This window comes from Amblyraja radiata, chromosome 28 (assembly GCF_010909765.2).
Source record: "Amblyraja radiata isolate CabotCenter1 chromosome 28, sAmbRad1.1.pri, whole genome shotgun sequence".
Lineage (NCBI taxonomy): Eukaryota > Metazoa > Chordata > Chondrichthyes > Rajiformes > Rajidae > Amblyraja > Amblyraja radiata.
In genome coordinates, this window is record NC_045983.1 from 11,626,833 (window position 1) to 11,653,847 (window position 27,015).

A 27,015-nucleotide genomic window follows, 5' to 3' on the forward strand; every position below is an offset into this window, starting at 1 on the left:
TTTCTTGCGGTTGATGTCCAGACCATATTACACCCACCACCGTGTTTCATAGATGAGGTGGTATGTTTTGGAGGGGGTGGTACAGGAGGGAAGGGAAGAATTGACAAGGGAGTTGCGGAGGGAGCGGTCTTTGCGGAAGGCAGACATTGGGGGAGATGGGAAGATGTGGCGAGTGGTGGGGTCACATTGGAGGTGGCGAAAATGACGTAGGATTATCTGTTGTATGTGACGGCTGGTGGGGTGAAAGGTGAGGACTAGGGGGACTCTGCCCTTGTTGCGAGTGCGGGGATGGGGAGAGAGAGCAGTGTTGCGGGGTATGGAAGAGACCCTGGTGCGAGCCTCATCTATGGTGGAGGAGGGGAATCCCCGTTCCCTGAAGAATGAGGACATTTCAGATGTCCTGGTGTGGAACGCCTCATCCTGGGAGCAGATGCGGCGTAGGCAGAGGAATTGGGAGTAAGGGATGGAGTCCTTACAGGAGGCAGGGTGGGAAGAAGTGTAGTCCAGATAGCCATGGGAGTCAGTGGGTTTGTAGTGGATGTCGGTCAGGAGTCTATCACCTGCGATGGAGATAGTGAGGTCAAGGAATGGTAGGGTGTGTTTAATTGCCTCCTTAATGCAGGCATAAGAAAGCTCTCAGCACCTAGTCTTTCCTCCAGTCTTTCCATCACCGTTGGAAACTTTTATTGCTGTTTATCAACATGAGGACCAAAGTTGTGCCAATGAAAGTCAAATAAGCCATCATGAGACTGAGAAACAAGAATAATTGTTAGAGACATCAGCCAAAGCTTAGGCTTACCAAAATCAACTGTTTGGAACATCACAGCTAATGACAGAAGAATTTTCTCTATAATACAGAAAAATACCCAAACAATTGTCCGACAGATCAGAAACACTCTTCAGGAGTCAGGTGTGGATTTGTCAATGACCACTGTCCGCATAAGACTTCATGAACAGAAATACAGAGGCTACACTGCAAGATGCAAACCACTGGTTAGCCGCAAAAATAGGATGGCCAGGTTATAGTTTGCCAAGAAGTACTTAAAAGAGCAACTAAAGTTCTGGAAAAATATCTTGTGGACAGTTGAGACCGAAGATTAACTTATATCAGAGTAATGGCAAGAGCAAAGTATGGAGGAGAGAAGGAACTGCCCAAGATCCAAAACATACCACCTCATCTATGAAACACGGTGGCGGGTGTAATATGGTCTGGACATTTTTGGCTGCTGAAGATATTGGCTCACTTATCTTCATTAATGATACAACATCTGATGGAAGTAGCATAATGAATTCTGAAGTGTCCAGACACATCCTATCTGTTCAAGTTCAAACAAATGCCTCAAACTCATCGGCCGGCAGTTCATCCTACAGCAAGACAATGATCCCAAACATATTGCTAAAGCAACAAAGGAGTTTTTCATAGCTAAAAAATTGTCAATTCTTGAGTCTCGAAGTCAATCACCCGATCTGAACCCAGTTGAGCATGACCTTTAAATGCTGAAGAGAAAACTGAAGCATAAGCATACGTTAAAGATGGCTACAATACAGGCCTGGCAGAGCATCACCAGAGAAGACACCGAGCAACTGGTGATGTCTATGAATCAAGGGTGGAAATTTCTGATGGACACACACACGCATGCACGCTTTGGAGGCTTCAGCCGTGGGCCCTGTGGACGGTAACACCGGGAACTGACCTGTTTAAGAAGGAACTGCAGATGCTGGAAAAATCGAAGGTAGATAAAAATGCTGGAGAAACTCAGCCATAGAGGCAGCATCTATGGAGCGTCTGAGAAAGGGTCTCAACCCGAAACGTCACCTATTCCTTCACTCCATGGATGCTGCCTCACCCGTTGAGTTTCTCCAGCATTTTTGTCTACCTTCGGGAGCTGACCTGGTTGGTGACCGACTCCGAACTCCAGCAACAGCAGCTTCGTCCGCCCCGAATCGTGGGGCTTCATTCGTCCCGTTTGCGGCGCCTTTCATCGCCCGGCTCAGCTTAAAACCGGCCGCGGGATCTTCCATCGCTCGGCGGGGGCTTCAACATCGGGAGCCTCGACCGCCTTGACGCAGCAATATGACCGCGGGACGGTGGAAGATCCCGCGCCAGATTTTAAGCTGCGCCGGGCCGGGCAATGAAAGGCCCTGCGATTCTTTGCTCCATCAGGACGTCTCCATCCTCCAATCACCGCGCTCTATCCTCAGTCCCACCCCCCTACTTCCGCCTCTGACCGACACTTCCCTCCTCCAATCATCACGCTGAATCATCATGTCCCGCCCCCACCCCCATTGCCTGCTGACCGACGTCTCTCGTCCAATTAGCGCCCTCGATTATCAGTCCCACAGATCTTTAATTTTTTTCCCCACCGAATTTCAAAATCCGGATTACAAAACATGGAGGAGGACGTGTGTCACCCCCCCCCCCCCCCACCCCCCTGAGATTTCCGCCCATGCCATGAATCGCAGACTTCAAGCAGTCATTGCATGCAAAGTATAGGCAACAAAATTCTAAACATGACTACTTTCATTTACATGGCATTGCTGTGTCCCAAACATTATGGTTCCCTGAAATGGGGGGACTATGTATGAACACTTCTGTAATTTCTTCATGGTGAAACCAAAATTAAAATTTATTTATTAAAATCTATTATTTATTAAAATATATTTATTAAAATCTGACAATGTGCACTTTAACCACATGTGTTTTTTTCTATTATGAAACTCAAATTGTGGAGTACAGAGGCAAATAAATAAATGATGGGTCTTTGTCCCAAACATTATGGAGGGCATTGTGCATCCCTGAAGAAAGGCTGTCGGGAAACTTTCACACAAAGGAGAAAAAGTAATTTGTACTATGTGTGTATGATCCAGAACATTCAACTTTAATACCTGAGGAATATGTGCTGACATCAAAGCAAGTGAAATTGTTCAAAATTCTTCTTTCCACCCCTATCACCAATCATGCATGGTTAATATCAATTGTACAGACTCTTTTTGCCAGCATTTTATTTTTTCTCCATCACAGCTGCTTCTATGATAAATGCAATTATTTTTTGTTTTGTCAAATTTGCACTCATTTTCTTTAATAATCATTGATAATTATCTGCAGTTTTTCACTTGTCTATTTATAATACGAACAATCATAGTGAAATTCCGTAATTACCGCCTGCTTATTCCTCCTGTAGTTTCCATGTTGATCGAACACTAACTGTGAGACGGTTTATTTGATTATACAGTGAATCTTGCTTTATACAATATGGACAGTAAGCGGGCAGAATTAGATATCCCTGTCGCCCCATTAATGAATAACTTTCCAGTTGCCATATATAAAAATGGCAATATGGCATGAGAGTTACTGACATACAGGATTCTATTGAAGCAAAAGTTGTTCTGTCAAATATAAGCACTATGGACTTCTACTGTCTGATCCCCTTTTGAACTAAGACAAATGATACAGCTGCCCCCCACTTCCCATTCCTCCCCCTCCCCCTCAACATAGTGCTAGAGTTGTTTGGTGAATCACTTATTTGCCTTGCTGGCTTGAAACTAGATTTTTTTTTAAAGGAACCCTGTACGGTAAACAAATTGCAGACACTGACTTGAAGGCCAGCAGATTAATATCAAACCTGAACTAAGATTTCTTTGATAGCTGAAGCAACAACTTTGAAGTTATTGCAAAATAACTGCTGCTTTTTCCTCTGCTTTAAGTATAGTATATATAATTTGTATTGTTCCAGTGAGTAGTCCAAGTTCAAAAATGGTTTAAATTGTGAATTTAGCATCAAGGCCTTCTATTAATTTGATGTTATTTTCATTCATTCAGAGTTCATTCATTCATGAGCATTCTGTAGTCTGAAATAATGGCCTGAAACAATTTAATCCCATATCAGAACTTTTTTGGTTTCTCCATTTGTGGCACAGAATGCTTTGCCCCAGTGGTGTATTTTTTTTTTCACTGCCATTTTCGGAAACTGCTGAACTATCTTTATATTCCCTTTATTAGCACCATGGTAACCGTAGAAAATCATTCTGCATTTATCAGCAGGTGCTCATTTTGAAGAAGTTTTTGGTCTTGTAGCAACAAATGGTGCTAAAAAAAACTAAACTGGTATTAGCTTCCTCCCACAGTATGGCTGAGAAATCTAACTGCTAAAATGATACAAATGGACTCTGACATAGTGTCCCATTCCACCCAAACAAATTTGCTTGTACGGTGGTGTTCTGTGAAATATAAATATATTTGATTTGAAAGCAGCTTGTACCTTCCATGCTTAAAATATATTTGGAGATTTTGTCATATCAAAAAGCAAGAGTAACTAACTTAATGCAGCTGATGGTAAGTTTCTGGTAAGTTTTGTTTCTGTGTCGTATGACTCAATGACTTTACAGAGGGAGAAGGACACAAATGGGGCTAGCTTAGATCGGGCATTTTGATTTGCATGAATGAGTTGGGACAAAAGGCCTATTTCTTGCTGTATGACCCTTTCTATGACTAAATTACAGGTCAATTTCTGATCAACGGTAAAACTTTAAATTTACACAACCTCCTGGTATTTGCTGTAAGGTGCATAATTGAACCTTTGAAATACCCGCATCATTGTCATTGCTACAATTGTAAATGTCAGGATAGGGAAATGGCAGGCGTGGTTCTCCACGACAGATGGTAAAAGTATTTCAAGGAATCTGCTCGTCAGCTCAGAACTGGTCACTTGAAAGTATGTTTAAAAAAATTCCTAATAAAATATTTTTGGTTTCAATTTTTCTTCTGCGAGTTGGTTAAGTTTTGTTTTTGGCATAGTTGAGTTTTTGCTTTCTGGTAAAGTTGGCATTTTGTACTAGGATCCTTCTCCAAACATGATCATAATTTCTAGTTTGTATTTTATTCCAGAAAATCATTTAAAATCATTTTGACCAATTGAAGTGCTTTTAAGCTATCTCACTGTTCAGTTCAATGGTCTTTGACCTTGTACCTTTTCTTTCTGATAGGTGTTTGTTAAATAGAAACTTTGTGCGGATTGGAAAATGGTTTGTAAAACCATATGAAAAGGATGAGAAACCAGTGAACAAAAGGTAAATATGGTCATTGTAGAAGTTTCTATTTTTGTGCACCTCCTGTGGAGTCTTGATGTTTGAAAATGTAATTGATATGTTTTAATTTGCTTGACTGTTGCTGAAATTGTAATAGTTAACAATGCTGGTTTGGGGAGTTGAAGTCATTTGTTAGTTTCTGGAACTTAGGTTTGTTGCTTGAGGTTAGCTCTCATTGGTGTGATTAAAACTGTGGGGCATGTCAATCTTGAGTTTGACCTTTGTTGTAAACATTTAGAAACTTTTGCTAATAAGGTTTAAACTACACAAAGTGCTGAAGGAATTCAGTATGTCAGGCAGCATCTGTGTAGGGAATGCATAGGCGATGTTAGGTCGGGGCCCTTCTCCAGTCTGAAGAAGTTTCCTGCCCTGAAACATTGCCTATCTATTCTCTTCACAGAAAATGCCTGACCTGAGTTTTTATCGCACTTTATGTTTTGCTTACGATTCCAGCATCTACAGTTCCTTGTGTCCCCAAGCCTTAAACTGTGTAAGTTGTGTAATACTCCATAATTTGTGACTTGCTTAATTATTGTCTTTTGAAATGACGGAATGCATGCAGTTTCTAATATTAGGATATGCACAGTGGCATGTGCGTTCTTTTGGATCCTAATGTTGCCACTTCAGCTTTATGACCTGTGGGTCTACTCTTGCACTCTTCTCCCTAAATAAGAACTCTTGGAATTTAGCTGGCCAATCTCTTGGTTTCATATTCAAGAATTCCGATTCACATTACGACTTCTTTGTGCATTTCACCTGGGACAATTAAAATTAACATTGTTCAATGGACTCAAGACAGACCACGCTGAAAATGGCTAGCAGCAAGACTGCTTTTGTGGAAATGAATAGAATTCATGTTTCAGGATGAAGGCAATCGTCAGAACTTGAAATAACCTTTGTTTGATTTCTCCATTGTAGAGGAAAGCATATTGCTAATATCAAATGCAGTACACTATATTAGTACAAGTGAATCGCTGCTTAAATTGGAAGGAGGTTATTGGGTTTCTTAATGCTTTGAAGAGGTAAAAGAGCATGTTGCATTTTCTATGATTTACATGGGAAAATGTCCTGGGAGGGGACTGGGTATTGAATCATGCTGTATAATTATTAATTTATGAATGCTGAGAAAGAGGAGGGAAATATGTGTAGGAAGGAGCTGCAGATGCTGATTTAAACTGAAGATAGACATAAAATGCTGAAGAAACTCAGTGGGACAGGCAGCATCCCTGGAGAGATGGGATGGGTGATGTGTTAGGTCGAGACCCTTCTTAAGATGTATCGGCTTTGGTATCTTGTTGAAGGTGGAGGCTGGTGAGGTGGAACAGGACATAGTAGGACACAGGATTTTGGTAAGCTTAAGGTTTGGCTGATGGCTCTAACAGTTTTATTCTTGTTTCTCAGTCACATAATGGCTTATTTGACTTTCATTGGCACAACTTTGGTCCACATGTTGATAAACAGCAATAAAATTTTCCAAAGGTGATGAAAAGACTGGAGGAAAGACTAGGTGTTGAGAACTCTCTTATACCTGCATTAAGGAGGCAATTAAACACACCTGAGTAATTACAAACGCCTGTGAAGCCATGTGTCCCAATCATTATGGTGCCCAGAAATGGGGGGACTGCATAAACACAGCTATAATTTCTACATGGTGAAAACAAAATGTATAAAAATACCCTTTAATAAAATCGGACAATGTGCACTTTAACCACATGTGATTTTTTTCTATTACAAATCTCAAATTGTGGAGTACAGAGGCAAATAAATAAATGACGGGCCTTTGTCCCAAACATTATGGAGGGCACTGTGCATCCACTCCAGACTGATGATCTTGAATCAATAACTCCACTTATCAGCTTGCAACACCATTCTTTGCAACAGTTTTCCTTGATCTCTTCTCTATCACATTGTTTTTGTTCTCTCAAACTTTCCGCTTCTCTGCAATTTGAAACTTCCTTGTGTTCATGGTTTTGACGTAGCAATGTCAATCTGAAACATTATTTCTAATTTTTTCATTTTGGTTTACCAGCATTTTCAGTATGTTTTTTGATTAGTTTATAAGATTGACCCCAGTTGTGTCCTATTAAAAATTAATCTTTTCAAATTTGCTGATATTTAAACTTGAATACATTGATGAAGTACTTAGATTGCAGCTTTTTGAGTAACTGATGCAATACATTTACCTTTGTTTGTTGATTAAGCCCCTCATATTTTATGGATGCTGTAAGCCAACTTTCTTGGGTTTCTCAGCAGTGTTTATTTAATGTGAACCAATGTTAGATGAAGGGATATGAAATGGTTAGTCAAGTATGATGCCAAGGCACAGTAATCAAGGAAACAAATTATTTCATTATGGCTAGGTGGTTATTATGGTCTGCTAATTTATTTCCACTGTGGGCACAACGGGTGTAAGACTGTTGTGAATTTGTTTAGATGTACAAAACAAAGTTGCAACTGTTCATGGTTGTGTCTTAGGGATAGCATTAATTAAGGAAACCTATTCCGTTTTGTTTATAACTGAAATGGCCGCTGTTCACTTTGGCCACATTGCTTAGAAGTTTAATAAGGTTTATGGCTGAACTGCTTTAAGAAAACTTGCATTCGCAATAAACAGATGTTGATTCACCACAAAAGACACAAACTGCTGGAGTAACTTAAGCAGCATCTCTGGAGAACACGGAAAAGCGATGTTTTGGGTCGGGGCCATTAGGGTGCATATTCCAAAATACCTTAAATTTTCTCATGTTTTGAATTCTAAGAATAGCTGGGTTTTTTTGTAATAGAAAGTGTGCTCCATACAATCCATACAATCTTAATGGCTGATTTTTTTAAATACAAGTTGATTATCAACAATGCTGCTGGCAAAATAATTCGACACAATCTCCAAAATTAGCCGATGGGATATTATTCTAGAAGCTATCTGCAACTCCAAAGAGGTGTCTGAATAGAATATGAGCTAATGGGTGATGCGGTATGTGGGTGGGGGAGAGATATTGTATATCTTTGGTATTTAAGTATTGGATATACTTTTTTAACAAAACTGTTATGATGTAGTAGGGTGGTGTGAGACAGTTGGAATGGGTTTTATTCTGAAAATAATATTAAATATATAATAGAAACACATTTCATAATAGTCCAATTTTTTTTTAAAACGGAAACTCCCAAAAACTGATGCGTGTGTTCAAATATACTGAAATGTGACCCTTTTAGGATAGCTTGCTCTCTGTGAATATAAAACCTGTTTATTCTTCCTGGATATCTCCAACACACGCCCACAATTTTAGAAAGTTTATATTATCAATCATACCAATTGATGCCAATGAAATTACCATGATGGTTTATATCAAAAAAACATTGAAATGTTTAGTACTATAAACAGATAAGATTGTTAAGGGCTTGGACACGCTAGAGGCAGGAAACACGTTCCCGATGTTGAGGGAGTCCAGAACCAGGGGCCACAGTTTAAGAATATGGAGTAAGCCATTTAGAACGGAGACGAGGAAACACTTTTTCTCACAGAGAGTGGTGAGTCTGTGGAATTCTCTGCCTCAGAGGGCGGTGGAGGCACGTTCTCTGGATACTTTCAAGAGAGAGCTAGATAGAGCTCTTAAAAATAGCGGAGTCAGGGGAGATGGGGAGCAGGCAGGAACGGGGTACTGATTGGGGATGATCAGCCATGATCACATTGAATGGCAGTGCTGGCTCGAAGGGCCAAATGGCCTACTCCTGCACCTATTGTCTATTGTCTATTAATTAAGCAACATTCATGAAAAGATAAAACAGTCAACGTGGTTTTTTTTTGGACACAGTTTAATAATTTGTGTTTGTCACTCATTCTCGAGTAAGATCATGACATCTACTCTCTAGTGTTACGATGTGCTTCCTCATATCAAGAGTCAAGATTGGCATATGTCCCGAAACAGAACAATGACATTTTTACTTGCAGCAGCACAAGAGATGTAAAAACATAGTACTAATCATAATAAACAACAAAAAATAAGTTCAATATATTAAAAAACCCAAATAATAGCGTAAAGGCAAATAAAATCGCCCAACACTATGTAGTTCAGAGTTTAGTTGGAGGTTGTAGTGTTTAATAGCCTAATGGTTGTTAGGAAGAAGCTTCTCCTGAACCTGGATGTTACAGTTTTTGGGCTCGTCTTCCCGATGGCAGGAGCGAAATGAGAGCATGGCTAGGGCGGTGTGGGACTCTGATGATGCTAGCTGCCTCAATTACCGTAGATCCCTTTGATGGTGGGGAGGTAAGTACCTGTCGATGGCAGTGTTCACCACTTTTTGCAAACTTCTTTGTTCCTAGGAATTTGAGTTACCGTACTGGGGCATAATGCAATCAGTCAATATGCTCTACTGTACACCTGTAGAAGTTAAGAGAGTATTTGAGAGATTCATACCGAATCTCTTCCATGTTCTCAGGAAGTAGTAACATTGATGGGCTTTCTTTATAATGTATGAACTATTAAAAGTAATGTGTGAGAATTTGTGAGTGTGTGTGTCTGTGTGATGGTAGCTACGCCAAAACGGTACACGGTAGCGCTAATATTTTTATAAACTGCAAACCCTTCTACTCTCCGAGTGAATTTAACTCCTTTATTTTCACTGGTGTTTACATCCCCCCCCCCCCCATGCCTGCGTACGTGAGGCGCAAACGCAACTCGCTGACCAGGTTATGAGGATAGAGAGAGACTTCCATGGTCATTGTTTTGGGGGACTTTAACAAAGCTAATCTCAGCCGTGACCTTCCAAAGTACAGACTTCAGGTTACTGCCTCACCAGAGGGGAGAGAACACTGGACCACTGTTCCACGTCGATCAAGAACGCATATCGGTCTGTTCCCCGGGCGGGTCTGAGTCTCTCTGATCATTGTCTAGCTCACCTTATTCCGACCTACAGGCTGAAACTAAAATCTGCTAAGCCTGTGGTCAGAACAACGAAAAGGTGGACAAGCGAGGGCATTGAGAACCTACAATCCTGCTTTGACTGCACGGATTGGAATGTGTTCAGGGAAACAAGCACAGGCCTCGATGAGTATACAGACACTGTATCATCATATGTCAGCTTTTGTGAGGACAGTTACATTCCAACTAGGACCCGGATCTGGTTCAACAACAACAAGCCCTGGTTTACTGCAGAACTCAGACAGCTCCGACAGTCCAAAGAGGAAACCTACAGGAGTTGGGATGCAGACCTCTACAGGCAGGCAAAGTACAAGCTGAGAAGGGAGCTGCCAAGGAAAGGTACTCTGAGAAGTTGAGGAGCAAGGAAGAGGCGGAGATAGTAGGCTGTGGGAGAGCTGGGAATGGGAGGGGAAGGAGGGAGAAAGCAACGACTACCTGAAATTGGAGAAGCCAATGTTCATACCGCTGGTAGTTCAGTTATCCAGTGGGGATCGTTTAGGGGACCAGGAGATGGGCTTCCTGGGCTGATGGAACACAAAGTAAAAAGTAGAATAAAATGGAATTTTGGATTAGGACAGAATGGGAGGAAGAAGAAATTATACACCAGGAAGGGAGGGAAGCAGCAGACGAGGTGAACTCAGTCGCCCTGACAACATCTGAGCTCTTAGTGCTTGCTTTTGCGTTAGGATTGTTGGAGTCACTGGCAAAATTTACAAAAACTAATTTGTGGTTGGTAAGTAGTTAGGGGCCATATCAGGTCAGGATGAACTTGCACGAATCAGCAGTTTTGGCAGATGAGAGCAGGATCCAACATCTGCTTTATGGTCCATCCAGATCTGACGATGAACAGCCCAAGTTTGCATCCCTTGAATTTAATGTAGCTGAATGGAGGGTTCTACTCTGGGAGCGATGTGAAGGAGTTAAATATATTTAATCGGGATTGTATTTACAACTACCTACATTTAATATTCAATGATTTTGTCATCATCGGTGTCACTTGCTATTGGCAGGATGTTGCCATTGATCAGAAACAAAACTGGTTACGTTTTTAATCTTATCGCAATAAGGCTGGGCACTTTGTCGTGTGTGACTTGCATCGTTCTACCCCAAAGCATTCCACCACCAATTGGGTTCAAATTAAGAACACAAATTAATAAATCAGCATCACTTGCTTCAATAATTTCAATAACAAGTTTAATACCATCCAGGACAAATCATTTTGATTAGAGCCTCGCTCCCACCAATTAGTCTTTTGTAGCCTAGAGGTGAAATTAAAGAAGAAGCTGAAGTCTTTCTTTATATTTTCCCAAATATACACTGAAATAATTGCTCACAAAACAAGACTATGTATATGAGTTTGTTTTTGTGATCAGAGAAATCGGTAAATTATGATTTAGGCAAATCATTTGAAAATGTAAGTAAGATAAAGTATTTTATGCAGCAAGATTCTCATATTGATTTATGGCACTGGAGAAGTAGGAAATCTTATAGAAGGGTTGGGAATTACTAAAATAAACCAACAAGAAATGTTGGAAATGCTCAGTAGGTCTGTGAGAAGAGAAATATAATTAATATTTCTCTTCTGTGAGACGAGAAATATAATTAATATTTCAGGTTAAAGGCCATTTGTCAGACGTGGCAATTACTGTTGTGTTTCACTTTAACGGCATATAAATCCAATCGGGTTCACTAACCAATGATTCCACATGAATCTGAGGCATACAAAATCGTTGTGGTTACTAACAAAAGTGTCTGAGAGATGATCTGTGATTTTATTTCTTGTACATTGGTTCTTCTTACCAATTATGCTAGATACTTGGTTAATTATAATTTTAATATATTAGATGATAGATTAAGAAATCAAGCTAGTTTTTACATTATCTGGCAGCAGAAATTTTCTTGAAATATATTTGAAACTTTACAGGAAAGAGGAATGGTGTTGGGGAGAATACAGTTTTGTACTCTGAAGTTATGTAAGATCTGAAAAATCATAAAACATTTTTTTTAATGATGCCAGTGTAACAATATTCTGAACTTCTAGATAGAACAAAAGCTGATAGAGATCTGTTTTCGCATTATTGGAAGAAATCATATTCAAATACTTGTGGTGGAAAAGAGCCTCTGCACATATGACAATGATCAATGACAATTATTGTTGAATTGGTTTTGGAAACCTCTTAAATTTTGGAGATGAACTTGAATTAGAACTATTCCTGGCCGATTACAAAATGTTAAATATGTATGGGTTTAGCTTTTCTTGGCATTGATGACAAGCAATAATGAATACATTACTGGCCTAACCCATTTGTACATTAAGCCCTTGGGAAAGGGAGTTTATTTGCATCATTTGACTCCTTTGGTTTGGAAAATTTCAAAAGACGTATGACAGCTTTTAACAACTTTTATTTTTATTTCAACAAGGAAATAAATTAGTATATTCCCATTAATCAATGGGAATAGCAAGTGGTTTGGACAGGAACTTTTTGGGATCGATCATGTAATTGAATGCTAGCTTGAATTGAAGTGGGGTTATGGATGGTCTGGCCTCTTGCCATTTGGGAAAATTAATTTGCCAATGAGACATCCTGACCACTACAAGTTTCGATTTCACAACTGCAAAATTTTAGTCAGATTGATAAAATAATTAAATCCCATTCGTTTGTTTTAAATGACAGCTATATTGATTCACTTTTTAACTAGTATGTGGCAGCAAGTTTGGAGCTTGCACTCTGTGCTGCCAAAATATAGAAGTCCTGAACTTAGCATCTGGATGAATTGTCTCAGTTTTTGTACTGCTAGATTCCACGCGGGGCATAGTCGCAGGACTACAGTGCCCTCCATAATGTCTGGGACAAAGCCCCATCATTTATTTATTTGCCTCTGTGCTCCACAATTTGAGATTTGTAATAGGAAAAATCACATGTGGTTAAAGTGCACATTGTCAGATTTTAATAAAGGCCATTTTATATATTTTGGTTTCACTGTGTAGAAATTACAGCAGTATTTATACATAGACCTCTGTTTCAGGGCACCATCATGTCATGTAAATGAAAGTAGTCTTGTTTAGTATTTTGTTGCATATCCTTTGCATTCAATGACTGCTTGAAGTCTGCGATTCATGGACATCACCAGTTGCTGGGTGTCTTCTCTGGTGATGCTCTGTCAGGCCTGTCTTGTAGCTATCTTTAGCTTATGCTTGTTTTGGAAGCTAGTACCCTTCAGTTTTCTCTTCAGCATATAAAAGGCATGCTCAATTGGGTTCAGATCGGGTGATTGACATGTCCACTCAAGAATTGACCAATTTTTAGCTTTGAAAACCCCCTTTGTTGCTTTAGCGGTATGTTTGGGATCATTGCCTTGCTGTAGAATGAACCGCCGGCCAATTAGTTTTGAGGCATGTGTTTGAACTTGAGCAGATAGGATGTGTCTATAAACTTCAGATTTCATCAGCAGTTGTATCATCAATGAAGATAAGTGAGCCAGTACCTTCAGCAGCCATACATGCCCAGGCCATAACACCCCCATCACCGTGTTTCACGGATGAGGTGCTACGCTTTGGATCTTGGGCAGTTCCTTCTATACTTTGCTCTTGCCATCACTCTGATATAAGTTAATCAAAGGTTCAAAGGTTATTTATTGGTCACATACACCTAGGTGTAGTGAAATGCTTCTTGCCAATGCAGCACATAAAGAGAGAATACAGACATAACATTAATAAGAGATTTAAACATAAAGAACATCCCCCCACAATGGCTCCCACCATGAGGGAAGGCACAAAGTCCAGTCCCCAACCCCAGTTCACCCATAGTCGGGCCTATTGAGGCCTCCACAGTTGCTTCTACGGAGGCCCGATGTTCCTGGCCGTTCTCGCCGGGTGATGGTGCTCCGGCGTCGGGAGAATCCTCACAGCGGCTTGGGACACCTGGAACGGCCGCTTCCGTACTGGAGGCCGCGGTTTCCAAAGCCGACAAGGCCGCGCCGGTTGGAGCTCCACTACTGGCGATCTCATCGATAGATCCCAGGCTCCCGGTGTAAAGTACAGCACCGCTGCCCGCGGCTGGCCGCTCCCCAGACCCGCAGCTCCGCGATGTTGTTCCCGGCGGTCTTCAGCTCACCGGAGCTCCAGCGCGGCGACCCAGGCAAGGCATCGCCCGCTCCACGATAACGCTCCAGCGCTGTGCCGCTGCCGAAGCCGTGGTTCTGGGCGGTCTTGTTCTCATCTGTCCACAAGTACTTTTTCCAGAGCTGTGATTGCTTATTGAAGTACTTCTTGGCAAATTGTAACTCGGCCATCTTATTTTTGTGGCTAACCAATGGTTTGCATCTTGCAGTGTAGTCTCTGTATTTCTGTTCATGAAGTCTTCTGCGGACAGTGGTCATTGACAAATTCACACCTGACTCCTGAAGAGTGTTTCTGATCTGTAGGACAGGTGTTTGGGGATTTTTCTTTATTATAAAGATTATTCTTCTGTCATCAGCTGTGGAGGTCTTCCTTGGCCTGCCAGTCCCTTTGCTCACTAATTATTGTGGAGTAAGTTATTTTTTATAACAGGTTTAAAAATATATATTTTAATAGTTTTAAATGTTCCACAGACATGCATTTGAAGCTTTTATAGCTGGAAAATGCAGGTTGGGGCTCTGCAGCTTGTCAAAGCATAAATGATTTTTGAAAGTAAGGATTTAGTGCATCAAAGAAATTGTGCTGCTGGTCAGGCCACATTGAACTGGTAAGATTGTGTCTTCTCAAACATGCCGTGGAAGTGAGGGCATGGATTCATTTATTGTGTGTCTATACTTACAAGATCTAGATTGTTGTTTCTACCAAAGATTAAAAAGAATGTCCCAAATGTTTTGCTGTAAATTGTGCTGTAAGGTGGATTTTCTAATTTTGAACTGATAAATGATATGCTTCCAGTAACATGTACTTCCATCAAATTACTGTTCATCTATGTATATACAAAAAAATTGTGTAACATAATAAGGCCGTTATGTGACCTTGGCATGTGTGGAGTCAGATTTCCCTTGTTACTCATTTATTTTGAGTCATCTGAGAGGGCATCTTTGGACATGACAAGCATCAGTGTATTTATACCATGCCTATAAATGTTGTAAAATATCTTTAAAAGATCAGACTCCTGAAATATTTTGACATAAAGTCTTCAAGGAAATTTCTGTTGGTAGACACAAAATGCTGGAGTAACTCAGCGGGACAGGCATCATCTCTGGAGAGAAGGAATGGGTGACGTTTCGGGTCGGGACCGTTCTGACATGAAGAAGGGTCCCGACTCGAAACGTCACCCATTCCTTCTCTCCAGAGATGCTGCCTGTCCCGCTGAGTTACTCCAGCATTTTGTGTCTACCTTTGATTTAAACCAGCATCTGCACTTCTTTCCTGCACATAGGAAATTTCTGTTAATCTTTGTGAGGTTTTTGTAGCATTTATAAAAAGAGGAAAGGGGCAGAGATTTTTGAAGCTACTGTTTGTGCCTAGCTTCTTGACTGATAGTGGTGGAATACTTTAAATTCAGGGATCGGAATTGAAGGAGTTCTTATACCTTTGGTTTGCAGATAAGTCGTGATGCATGAATGTTGTGGGTTCCAGGGTGAACATTGGGAGTCTTTGTACATATGTGATTGGTGCATGTGAAAGGACGGCTCGCAAATGTAATGGTACAGCAGAGGAGAAGATCGAAGTCTTGTGGTACCAAATGCATGGTTTGTCGTCCAGCAGCATGAGCTGAGTGGAACTTGGCGATCTTGTGCATGTGATTCATATTTTCCCACATTTCCTGCATATCTGTGCTTATTCAAAAACCTCTTAAATACCACTATCATGTCTGCCCCCGGTAGCACATTCCATGCACCCACCACTCTATTTTTTTTTTAATTTGGCCCGCATGTCTCCTTCAATCTTTGCTCCTCATCTTAAAACTAAACCCTCTACCCTTTGACAAAAAGCTTCTGACTGTCTATGTCCTATCAATGCCTCTCATAATTACAGTGCATTCAGAAAGTATTCAGACCCCATCACTTTTTTCACATTTTGTTTCGTTACAGCCTTATTTTAAAATGGATTGAATTCATTTTTATTATCATCAATCGACACGCAATACCCCAGAATGAAGAAGTGAAAACAGCTGTTTAGAAATTTTTGCAAAGTAATTAAAAAGAAATAACTGAAATATCATATTTACATAAGTATTCAGACCCTTTACTCAGTACTTTGTTGAGGTACCTTTGGCAGCGATTACAGCCTCAAATCTTCTTGAGTATGACGATACAAGCTTGGCACACCTGTATTTGGGTAATTTCTCCCATTCTTCTCTGCAGATCCTCTCAAGCTCTGTCAGGTTGGATGGGGAACGTCGAAGCACAGCTATTTTCAGGTCCCTCCAGAGATGTTCGATCGGGTTCAAGTCCGGGCTCTGGCTGGGCCACTCAAAGACATTCACAGACTTGTCACGAAGCCACTCCTGCTTTGTCTTGGCTGTGTGCTTAGAGTCGTTGTCCTGTTGGAAGGGGAACCTCTGCCCTAGTCTGAAGTCCAGTATGCTCTGGAGAAGGTTTCCATCAAGGATCTCTCTGTACTTTGCTCCGTTCATCTTTCCCTCGATCCTGACTAGTCTCCCAGTTCCTGCCGCTGAGAAACATCCCCTCAGCATAATGCTGCCACCACCTTGCTTCACCGTAGGTATGGTATTGACCAGGTGTTGAGTGATGCCTGGTTTCCTCCAGATATCACATTTGGCATTCAAGCCAAAGAGTTCAATCTTGGTTTCATCAGACCAGAGAATCTTGTTTCTCATGGTCTGAGAGTCCTTTAGGTGCCTTTTGGCAAACTCCAAGCAGGCTGTCATGTATCTTTTACTGAGGAGTGGTTTCCGTCTGGCCAATCTACCATAAAAGCCTGATTGGTGGAGTGCTGCAGATATAGTTGTCCTTCTGGAAGGTTCTCCCACCTCCACAGAGGAACTCTGGAGCCCTGTCAGAGGGACCATCGGTTTCTTGGTCATCTCCCTGACCAAGGCCCTTCTCCCCCGATTGCTCAGTTTGGCCGGGCGGCCAGCTCTATGAAGAGTCCTGGTAGTTCCAAAGTTCTTCCATTTAAGAATGACGGAGGCCACTGTGCTCTTCGGGACCTGCAATGCTGCAGAAATTGTTTTATACCCTTCCCCAGATCTGTGTGCTGGAGGTCTACGGACAATTATTTCGTCTGCATGGCTTGGTTTTTGCTCTGACATGCACTGTCAACTGTGGGACCTTATATTGACAGGTGTGTGCCTTTCCAAATCATTTCCAATCAATTTAATTTACCACTGGTGGACTCCAGTCAAGTTGTAGAAACATCTCAAGGATAATCAATGGAAACAGGATGAACCGAAGCTCAATTTTGAGTGTCATAGCAAAGGGTCTGAATACTTATGTAAATGTGATATTTCAGTTATTTCTTTTTAATTACTTTGCAAAAATTTCAAAACGCCTGTTTTCGCTTCTTCATTCTGGGGTATTGTGTGTAGATTGATCATAAAAAAATTTTTTTTAATCCATTTGAAAATAAGGCTGTAACGTAACAAAATGTGGAAAAAGTAAAGAGGTCTGAATACTTTCTGAATGCACTGTATAAGTACTTCTATCAGGTCTCCCCTCAGACCGTGACACGTCTGATAAAACGATCCAAATTTAATCAGCCTCTCCTTGTATCTAATACCCTTTAATCCAGGCAGCATTCTGGTAAGGATGTTGTTGTACTGATGTCATTTTATTAACCAAAAAGCTATTGTTGTACAAGTGCAATTTTATGACTTTGGCCAAGTACTTTTTAAGTTAGAATTAACAAGCTTTTGCTTATGCACTACCTGAACATTCTATGATTATAGGTAAGATTGTTCACGTTTTAAAAGTACGTAATGCTTTGATTTAGACTTGGAAAATGACTTTTCCTCTCTTGGGAATTCGTATCTCCCAGGTTATCAATTGATTTTTATCTGAAGATGTAATACTATTTACAACCTGAATCAGGTTTACAACCTGAATTTTATTCTGGGGCTCATTCATTCACAGTAGTAGAAAGTAGCTCACATGTATTGTGAGTTATATTGTGGTCTGGGTGGTAATGGAGGTTAAGCTCCTGTTGGTGAATGAGTATATCAGATAGGTTTGGTTATGAAGGATTTTAGAGGAGGAAAAATATACACGTACTAATGACACTAAAGATTATAACTGTTTAGCTATATTGTTTTGATCATGCCGCCAGAATATATTACTGAAACAAATAAGAACAGACAATGCATAATTCAGTGAAACAACTTATTGGCATTGTTCCAGCTTGTACTGGTGAAACATGTTTGCATGTTATTCCACAAGAGCTGAATAGCAAGACATCTTGTTTCTGTGGTCCACCATTTCCACCCTGGTGTCCATAATCTGAAGACTGTTTGCAATTCAAAATGAGTAATGTATTGAATTCACTGGGGGTATAACAGGTCAATTCATCATATTCCCCTGTTAGTAATTTACAAATTGCTTTTTATTAAAGCGGTGATTGAAAAACTGAATTTTTAACACTCTTGTCTCACACCTCGCTCTTGACCTCTTGAGATTGAGGAAAATGAATGTGCTTCTGGTTTTCAGGAAGAACTGCTGTGGTCTAAAGTGCTAATTTTATCTCCCTGAGGCCTCTTCTGGGACATGTTATTCTGAAGGACTATCATGTGACCAAGCTACGAAAGTCTCTTGAGTTTATCCGGCACTTTAACAGATCTAATTTCAAACCATCTGCAACACAAGCTAAATGTCATCCTTTCTTGTGCAATTACAAAGGGATTGCATAATCAGCATTTGAACATGCAGATTGCACACTCAAAAGTCCAACGCCGTCAAGATTTAATTAAATATTTGCCTATGAGCTATTGGAATTTAAGAACAGGTGCATTTCCACTGCTATCGTTGCCCGAACCAACTCAAAAAATTGTTTGAATGCCTTAGTGGTATTAAAATTGCAAAGCAAAATTGACCCAGACCTAAACAAGTGGCGATCACTTAATTTTAAAAGTAGGGCTCAGCTGCTTCTTTCAGACCACTTGTCCCTCTCTTAATGAATGTAGTAGATTAGTGGATAAAGGCACAAGCTGAAGGATCATTCAGTTAGGTAAGCATAAATCCAGCTTTATTTACAACTGACTGTCATAAATTTGTTTGAATCATTTGGAATACTGCATAAAGTTTGGATGCTCTGGTTTAAGATGTCTGTTGTAAATAAGACTTCCAACACCAATTTATACTGCATTCTGACTACAGGCACGAGCCATGCTTGAGGGACTCAGCCAGCTGCCCTGTCCTTGTATATCTGTGCAATAGTATAGTGTACAAATTGCCTGGGTAATTTTACGAACGTTCCTGTTAAATCCTGTTTTTAACAGCACCATTCACTTCACTAGAAATTGCAAATACTGTGCCCTCCATAATGTTTCGGACAAAGACCCATCATTTATTTATTTGCCTCTGTACTCCACAATTTGAGAATGGTAATAGAAAAAATCACGTGGTTAAAGTGCACATTGTCAGATTTTAATAAAGGCCAATTTTATACATTTTGGTTTCACCATGTAGAAATTTCAGCCGTGTTTATATCCAGATCCCCATTTCAGGGCACCATAATGTTTGGGACACATGGCTTCACGGGTGTTTGTAATTGCTCAGGTGTGTTTAATTGCCTCCGTAATGCAGATGTAAGAGAGCTCTCAGCACCTAGTCTTTGCTCCAGTCTTTCCATCATCTTTGGAAATGTTTATTGCTGTTTATCAACATGAGGACCAAAGTTGTGCCAATGAAAGTCAAAGAAGCAATTATGAGACTGAGAAACAAGAATAAAACTGTTAGAGACATCAGCCAAACTTTATGCTTACCAAAATCAACTGTTTGGAACATCATTAAGAAGAAAGAGAGCATTAGTGAGCTTACTAATCGCAAAGGGACTTAGACCTCCACAGCTGATGACAGAAGAATTCTCTCTATAATAAAGAAAAATCCCCAAACACCTGTCCGACAGATCAGAAACACTCTTCAGGAGTCATGTGTGGATTTGTCAATGACCACTGTCCGCAGAAGACTTCATGAACAGAAATACGGAGGCTACACTGCAAGATGCAAACCACTGGTTAGCCGCAAAAATAGGATGGCTGGGTTACAGTTTGCCAATAAGTACTTAAAAGAGCAACCACAGTTCTGGAAAAAGGTCTTGTGGACAGATGAGATGAAGATTAACTTGTATCAGAGTGATGGCAAGAGCAAAGTATGGAGGAGAGAAGGAACTGCCCAAGATCCAAAGCATACCACCTCATCTGTGAAACACGGTGGTGAGGGTGTTATGGCCTGGACATTTATGGCTGCTGAAGGTACTGGCTCACTTATCTTCATTGATGATACAACTGCTGATGGTAGTAGCATAATGAATTATGAAGTGTATAGACACATCCTATCTGCTCAAGTTCAAACAAATGCCTCAAAGCTCATTGGTCGGCGGTTCATTCTACAGCAAGACAATGACCCCAAACATACTGCTAAAGCAACAAAGGAGTTTTTCAAAGCTAAAAAATGGTCAAATCTTGAGTGGGCAAGTCAATCACCCGATCTGAACCCAATTGAACATGCCTTTTATATGCTGAATAAAAAACTGAAGGGGACTAGCCCCCAAAAGAAGCATAAGCTAAAGATGGCTGCAATATGGGCCTGGCAGAGCACACCAGAGAAGACTCCCAGCAACTGGTGATGTCCATGAATCACAGACTTCAAGCAGTCATTGAATGCAAAAGATATACAACAAAATACTAAACATGACTACTTTCATTTACATGACATTGCTGTGTCCCAAACATTATGGTGCCCTGAAATAGAGGGACTATGTATAAACACTGACTGCTTTCATTCTGTATGACCATGTTCAAAAAACACACATCTGTTGATTCCTTTAGTACCTAAAAATATATTGATCTGTCTTGAATATATACAGCAACTGAACCTCAATGTACTGCAGCAGGATATGGGCTCACAGAAAGGGAAAATGGAATTTAATGCAGAGAAGTGTCAGCTGAATCTTGAAATATCTGCTGTAAGTAGTCCAAGTCCATGAAGGGATAGAGAGTGGCAATATTGAGTTTGTGAGCGTTGGTCTTTGAAGATGGCGGGACATTTGGAAGTAGTGAGGAAGTCTCAGATCCATAAACGTTGCAATGTTGATGGTATCGTGTTTAAAAGCAGGGAAATGACTGCACCTTCATAAAGTACTGATTTAGCCATGATTAGACCATTATGTCCAGCTGTGATCACCATTTTTCGGGAATAATCTGAAGATCCTTGACGGGTGGTGCAGGGGAAACATCAGAATATTGGAGGTGCGAGGGATTTTAGGCACCAGGTTAAGTTGGTTGTTTTAGAGTCATACAGTGATACAGTGTGGAAACATGCCCTTCGACCCAACTTGCTCACACCGGCTAACATGTCCCAGCTACATTAGTCCCACCTGCCTTTTGTTTGGTCCATATCCCTCCAAACCTAGCCATGTACCTGTCTAATTGCTTCTTAAGCGTTAGGATAGTCCCAGCCTCAACTACCCCTCTGGCAGCTTGATCTTTACACCCACCACCCTTTGTGTGAAAAAGTTACCCCTTAGATTCCTTAGTTTAGTTTAGAGATACAGCGCGGAAACAGGCCCTTCGGCCCACCGAGTCCGCACCGACCGGCGATCCCCCCTACACACACCACGGGCAATTTACAATTATACCAAGCTAATTAACCTACAAACCTGTATGTCTTTGGAGTGTGGGAGGAAACCGGAGATCTCAGAGAAAATCTACGCGGTTACGGGGAGAACGTACAAACTCCGTACAGACAGCACCGACAGTCGAGTTCGAACCCGGGTCTCTGGCACTGTCCCGCCGCACCACTGTGCTGCCCATGCTATTAAATCTTTTCTCCTTCACCTTAAACCTATGTCCTCTGTTCCTCGATTCATCTACTCTGGGCAAGAGACTCTGTGCATCTACCCGATCTATTCCTCTCATGATTTTATACACCTCTATAAGATCACCCCTTTTCTTTGATTCTATTTCCCCCCGAATTCCATCCACATAACACGGCAAGTTCTGTGTGCTTTCTGTGCGTTGATGAATTGAATAATTAGAATTGTGTGGTGTTTTAAACTAAATAGTTTGGGCATTATTCAGATTAGCTGAAATTTAGAAATTTGAAGGACAAGAGGAACATACAGGATAGTGAAATGCAAATGATAACCGGGACGCGAAGCAATAGAGCATACAAACATAAGAATGCACCTGCAATATATATTCTGTGTATGAATATGTCATGCAAAAGACAGATGAAAGCATCTTCATCTGAATGCAAGTCGCACTAACAGTAAGACAAATGAATAAATGTCTCAACAAGAAATGTCGTGGTGAGGGGCAAAAGTTATCAGATTTGGAATCCAGAGATCAGAGTTCAAAATTTCTGGGTTATTGTATTTAACACCATTCAAGAGAGGAAATCTGCTATTCTTCCCTCGTTGGGTCCACATGTGAATCTGTAACTCCACCCCCAAGTGATTGATTCTTAAATCCCTTGATAATATTTGCAAAACATGAAAAGAGATTTACAGGAGGTCATAGTAAATTTTCATAGCCACAATTTAAGAACAATGTTGCATCCTCATTGGTTCAGGAATCCCTGTGGTTAATCTAAATGGAAAAAGAATGTTGGGGAAGGCGATTAGTACCCGAAGTCGCCAAAATGGGAATGTCCAAGCCCAGCAACCTGCCTACCTCTGCTGGACTCTTCAGGCACTTCAGAAACCACTGAACAGAAACATCGACCTTCCACAGATGCTGCCTGACTCGCTGAGTTCTTCTAGCACTTTGTGTTTTGGGCTAGAGTGAAGCAAGTCACCACTGACCTATTTAACATTCAATAAAGCACTTTTTAAGTGTAGTCAAATTCCAATGTTTGTTTTTAAATCCATTGCAGTATACATTTTGCCTGAAGCCACAATAAACCTGCATAATTTAAATATCTAAAGCTGGTTGTATAAATTTTATTGGCAAACTGCGCTAATGATCGTTGTAGCCCTGCTTCTAGACTGTAACTTTATTATCTTGTTCAATGAGGAACTGCAGATGCTGGAAAATCGAAGGTAGAGCGAAGGAAATAGGCAACCTTTTGGGCCGAAACCCTTCTTCAGACTGAAGAGGCGTTTCGACCCGAAACATTGCCTATTTCCTTCACTCCATAGATGCTGCTGCACCCGCTGAGTTTCTCCAGCATTTTTGCAGGGCTCTAAATTAACGGTTGCCTGGGTGCCATTGACCACTCAAAGCGCCACCGGGTAACTAAACACCGAGTAATTTTGGCTGGCTTGGCAACCAGATACTGGTTTGTACCGAAGATAGACACAAAAAACTGGAGTAACTCCGTGGGTCAGGCAGCATCTCTGGACAAAAGGAACGCAACGTTTGTGTTGGCGGTGACGGCTGTATTGCGTGGGAAAGATACTAGGTGCGGGGTGAGGAAGAGTCGGAGTGAATGACGGGCGCTGAACTGCGAGCGACAGCGGCTCATCTGCTCCTCCTCCCGCACCCCGCCCGCCCTGATAAGGGCCGCTGCTTGCAAACCCGTGCTTTCAATACAAACCCTCCCGCACGCCGAGGCCGGGAGGAGGGAGGGAGGGGGAGGCCTCGGCATGCGGGAGGGTTTGTATTGAAAGCGCGGGTTTGCAAGCCGCGGCCCTTATCAGGGCGGGCGGGGTGCGGGAGGAGGAGGAGATGAGCCGCTGTCGCTCGCAGTTCAGCGCCCGTCATTCGCTCCGACACTTCTGAAGCAGCTGCACCAAAGATACTATAGCTATAGGATCTTTGAGCTGCACCGCTCGGCCCCGTTGGCTGGCGGAGGAGGGAGACGGTGGCGAGGAGTTCCCAATGGCCAAGGCAGCGGGGCGATGTTGTCCGAGGAGCGCTGACCCTCCTTCCTCCATACCTCGCCCCCCTTCTCTCCCTCTCTCTCTCTTATATTCCCCCTCCACCCCACCCCCCTTTATCCTGGGACCCCTCCTCTACATCCAGCACTGATCCCCATTCCCGCCTCTATTCAGTCCTCACTGACATCCCCTGTGCTCCCCTCCCCATCTCCCCCCCATCTCCCCCCCACCCCCCCCACCCCCCCCCAATCTATTCATCCTGCGCTGATCACCCTATCCACCTCGCATTGATTCTCCTGCCACCCCCCCCCCCCCCCCCCCCATCCACCCTGCACTGGTTCCCCAATTCACCCTGTACTTACCCCTTTCCCATCCATCCTGCACTTCTCCTCCATCCATCCTGTACTGATCCCCCATCCATCCTGTACTAATCCACGCATTCATCCCGTACTGACCCACCCTCCATTTACCCTGCACCTTCCCCTCATTCATCCTGTAGTGATCCCCCATTCATTCTGCACAGACCCTCCGATCCACACTGTACTGACCCCCCCCCCCCCCATTCATCCTGCGCTGATCTCCCCCCATCCATCCTGTACTGATCCTCCCATTCAAGAAGAATGGGGAGAACAGTCTGAAGAAGGGTCTCGACCCGAAACGTTGCCTATTTCCTTTGCTCCATAGATGCTGCCTCACCTGCTAAGTTTCTCCAGCACTTTTGTCTACCCCATCCATCCCGTACTGAACCCCCCCATTCAACATCACTGACATCCCCCGTGCTCTCCCCTCACAATTTTACCTACTCCAACCAACATGTACTAATTCACCTGCCTCAATCCATCCATTCTGCACCGACTGCCTTCTAACCCCCCTCCCCCCCTGCCATCTATCCACCCCGCACTGATTCACACACACCCCCCTCCCTGACCCTATTGTCCTGGAAATGTCTTCAGAGCGAACATTGACTATGTTTGATAACGGAATGCAATAAAATATGTTTTAATTCCCAATGTTATTATTTGTTTTAATCCATAAAGATGGATTAATTAAATTGTGAACACGTGAAACATTAAAACCGCAGTGTTCGATTGTCACTGCTACCGTTGACACGTTATTACAGAATTCATTTTAACGGCAAATCAATGCTCTTAATATGGAATATCAGTTATTTAATGAGCAACATTCACAACTATACGTATGCATATATGTTACCATGGTCCAGGATTTATTGACACAGGTTGATCATACGCTGAATAATTCAACCACATTTTTGTTTGGAAGTGGAAAGAACTAATAGAAATTGCATTAATTGCAATGTGTGAAAAGAGTTGAGATACTGCCTTATAATTTTGCTGCATGTCATTGTGGGATATATCATGTCTTGATTGGTGAATGTTTAGTTTGTGACTTTATTTGAAGCAGAAATAATATGTGAATGTTTCATTGAGTATAATTACGTCTGGTAACTACGCACTTCGTCCGAGCACATTATCGCACGCGTCATGCAAGCCATCTTAAATGACCGCCTAAACTGTCGTTTGGCAACCTATAAAGCTGCCAAGGTTGCCCTGTTTTGTCTACTTTATTATCTTGAACAGTTTAAAAGATTATTTTGGGAATACTATTTTACTCAGTTGATGTTTCCTTTATCATTATAAAGTGAATGGATTTTGTAAATGAATTTTGTTCGTAATATATTTGTGTGCTGATTAGTTGTTAGACATTGTCTTTTGATATTCTATGTGCAGTAAACTGTATTTTAGATGTGCACAATAACGGGTTGCATTGTTGCATATGAGGAAGTGACTTACACTGTACATAATGCAAACTCTTTACAGTAATTGAGCAATTTCACTACTTAATGCCATTCAATTTACAAATACTTAATAGTCACGCTGAACTAAAAAGTTGATCTGTTCAATCCTGGTCAATAAACAAGAATTTCCAGTAAAGTACATTTGTCAGGAGAAATAAATGCTTTATGTTTATGCAAGACTTTCCCAGGTTACGGCAGGGTTCTGTACATGTGAACTGTTGATAACCCATCATGTAGGCATCAACATTTTTATCAAAATCCGTAGGCTTTCAATTAGATCACATTGCTCTTCTAAATTGTTTTTTAAACATGAGTAGAGTCTTAATCCACCAGGTCTTTTTTCACAAGTCATAGGAGCAGAATTAGGCCATTTGGCCCATTGAGTAAACTCTACCATTCAATCATGGCTGACCTATCATTCTCTCTCAACCCCTTTCTCGTGCATTCTCCTTGTAACCTTTGACACCCTTACTAATCAAGAACCTGTCAATCTCTGCTTTAAAAATACCAGAAGACTTGGCCTGCACAGCCACCTGTGGCCATGAATTCTACAGATTCACACCCTCTGGCTAAATAAATTCTTCCTCATCTCCTTTCTAAAGGTATGCCCTTTTATTCTGAGGCTGTGCCTTCTGGTTCTAAACTCTCCCACTAGTGGAAACATCCTCTCCACATCCACTCTATCCAGGTCTTTCATTATGTGGTAAGTTTCAATGAGATCCTCCTTCATCCTTCTAAACTCCAGTGAGTAAAAACCCAATCATCACCGGGATCATTCTTATAAACCTCCACTGGACCTCTCCAATGCCAGTGCATCCCTCGTCGGATATGGGGCCCAAAACTGCTCGCGATACTCCAAACGTGGTCTGACCAGTGCCTTATAAAGCCTCAGCACTACATTCCTGCTTTTATATCCTAGTCTTCTCAAAGTGACTGCTAACATTGCATTTGCCTTCCTTACTACCGATTCAACTGACAAATTAACCTTTTGGGAAGCCTGCACCAGCGCTCCCATATCCCTTTGCACCTCTGATTTTTGAATCCTCCCCTCATTTAGAAAATAGTTTATGCCTTTACTCCTACTACCAAAGAGAATGGCTGCACACATCGCCGCACTGTATTTCATCTGCCATTTCTTTGCCCACTCTCCCAACCTGTCCAAGACCTTCTGCAGACTCTGCTTCCTCTACACTTTCTTAGACAATGCTGCCCTCCCCTCCCCTATTCCAAAAATT

The 27,015-nt window shown here is 41.6% G+C and overlaps 1 protein-coding gene across 2 annotated transcripts in view; it reads left to right on the top strand.

The window, feature by feature from the left end:
• Positions 1–27,015, top strand: part of med13 (mediator complex subunit 13) — a 170,582-nt gene that overhangs the window by 58,192 nt on the left and 85,375 nt on the right. For both annotated transcript variants that reach the window (XM_033045798.1, XM_033045799.1), the window contains exon 4: positions 4,984–5,067. In XM_033045798.1, coding sequence (XP_032901689.1) covers positions 4,984–5,067 — 84 coding nt within the window. The remainder of the gene's footprint in view (positions 1–4,983; positions 5,068–27,015) is intronic.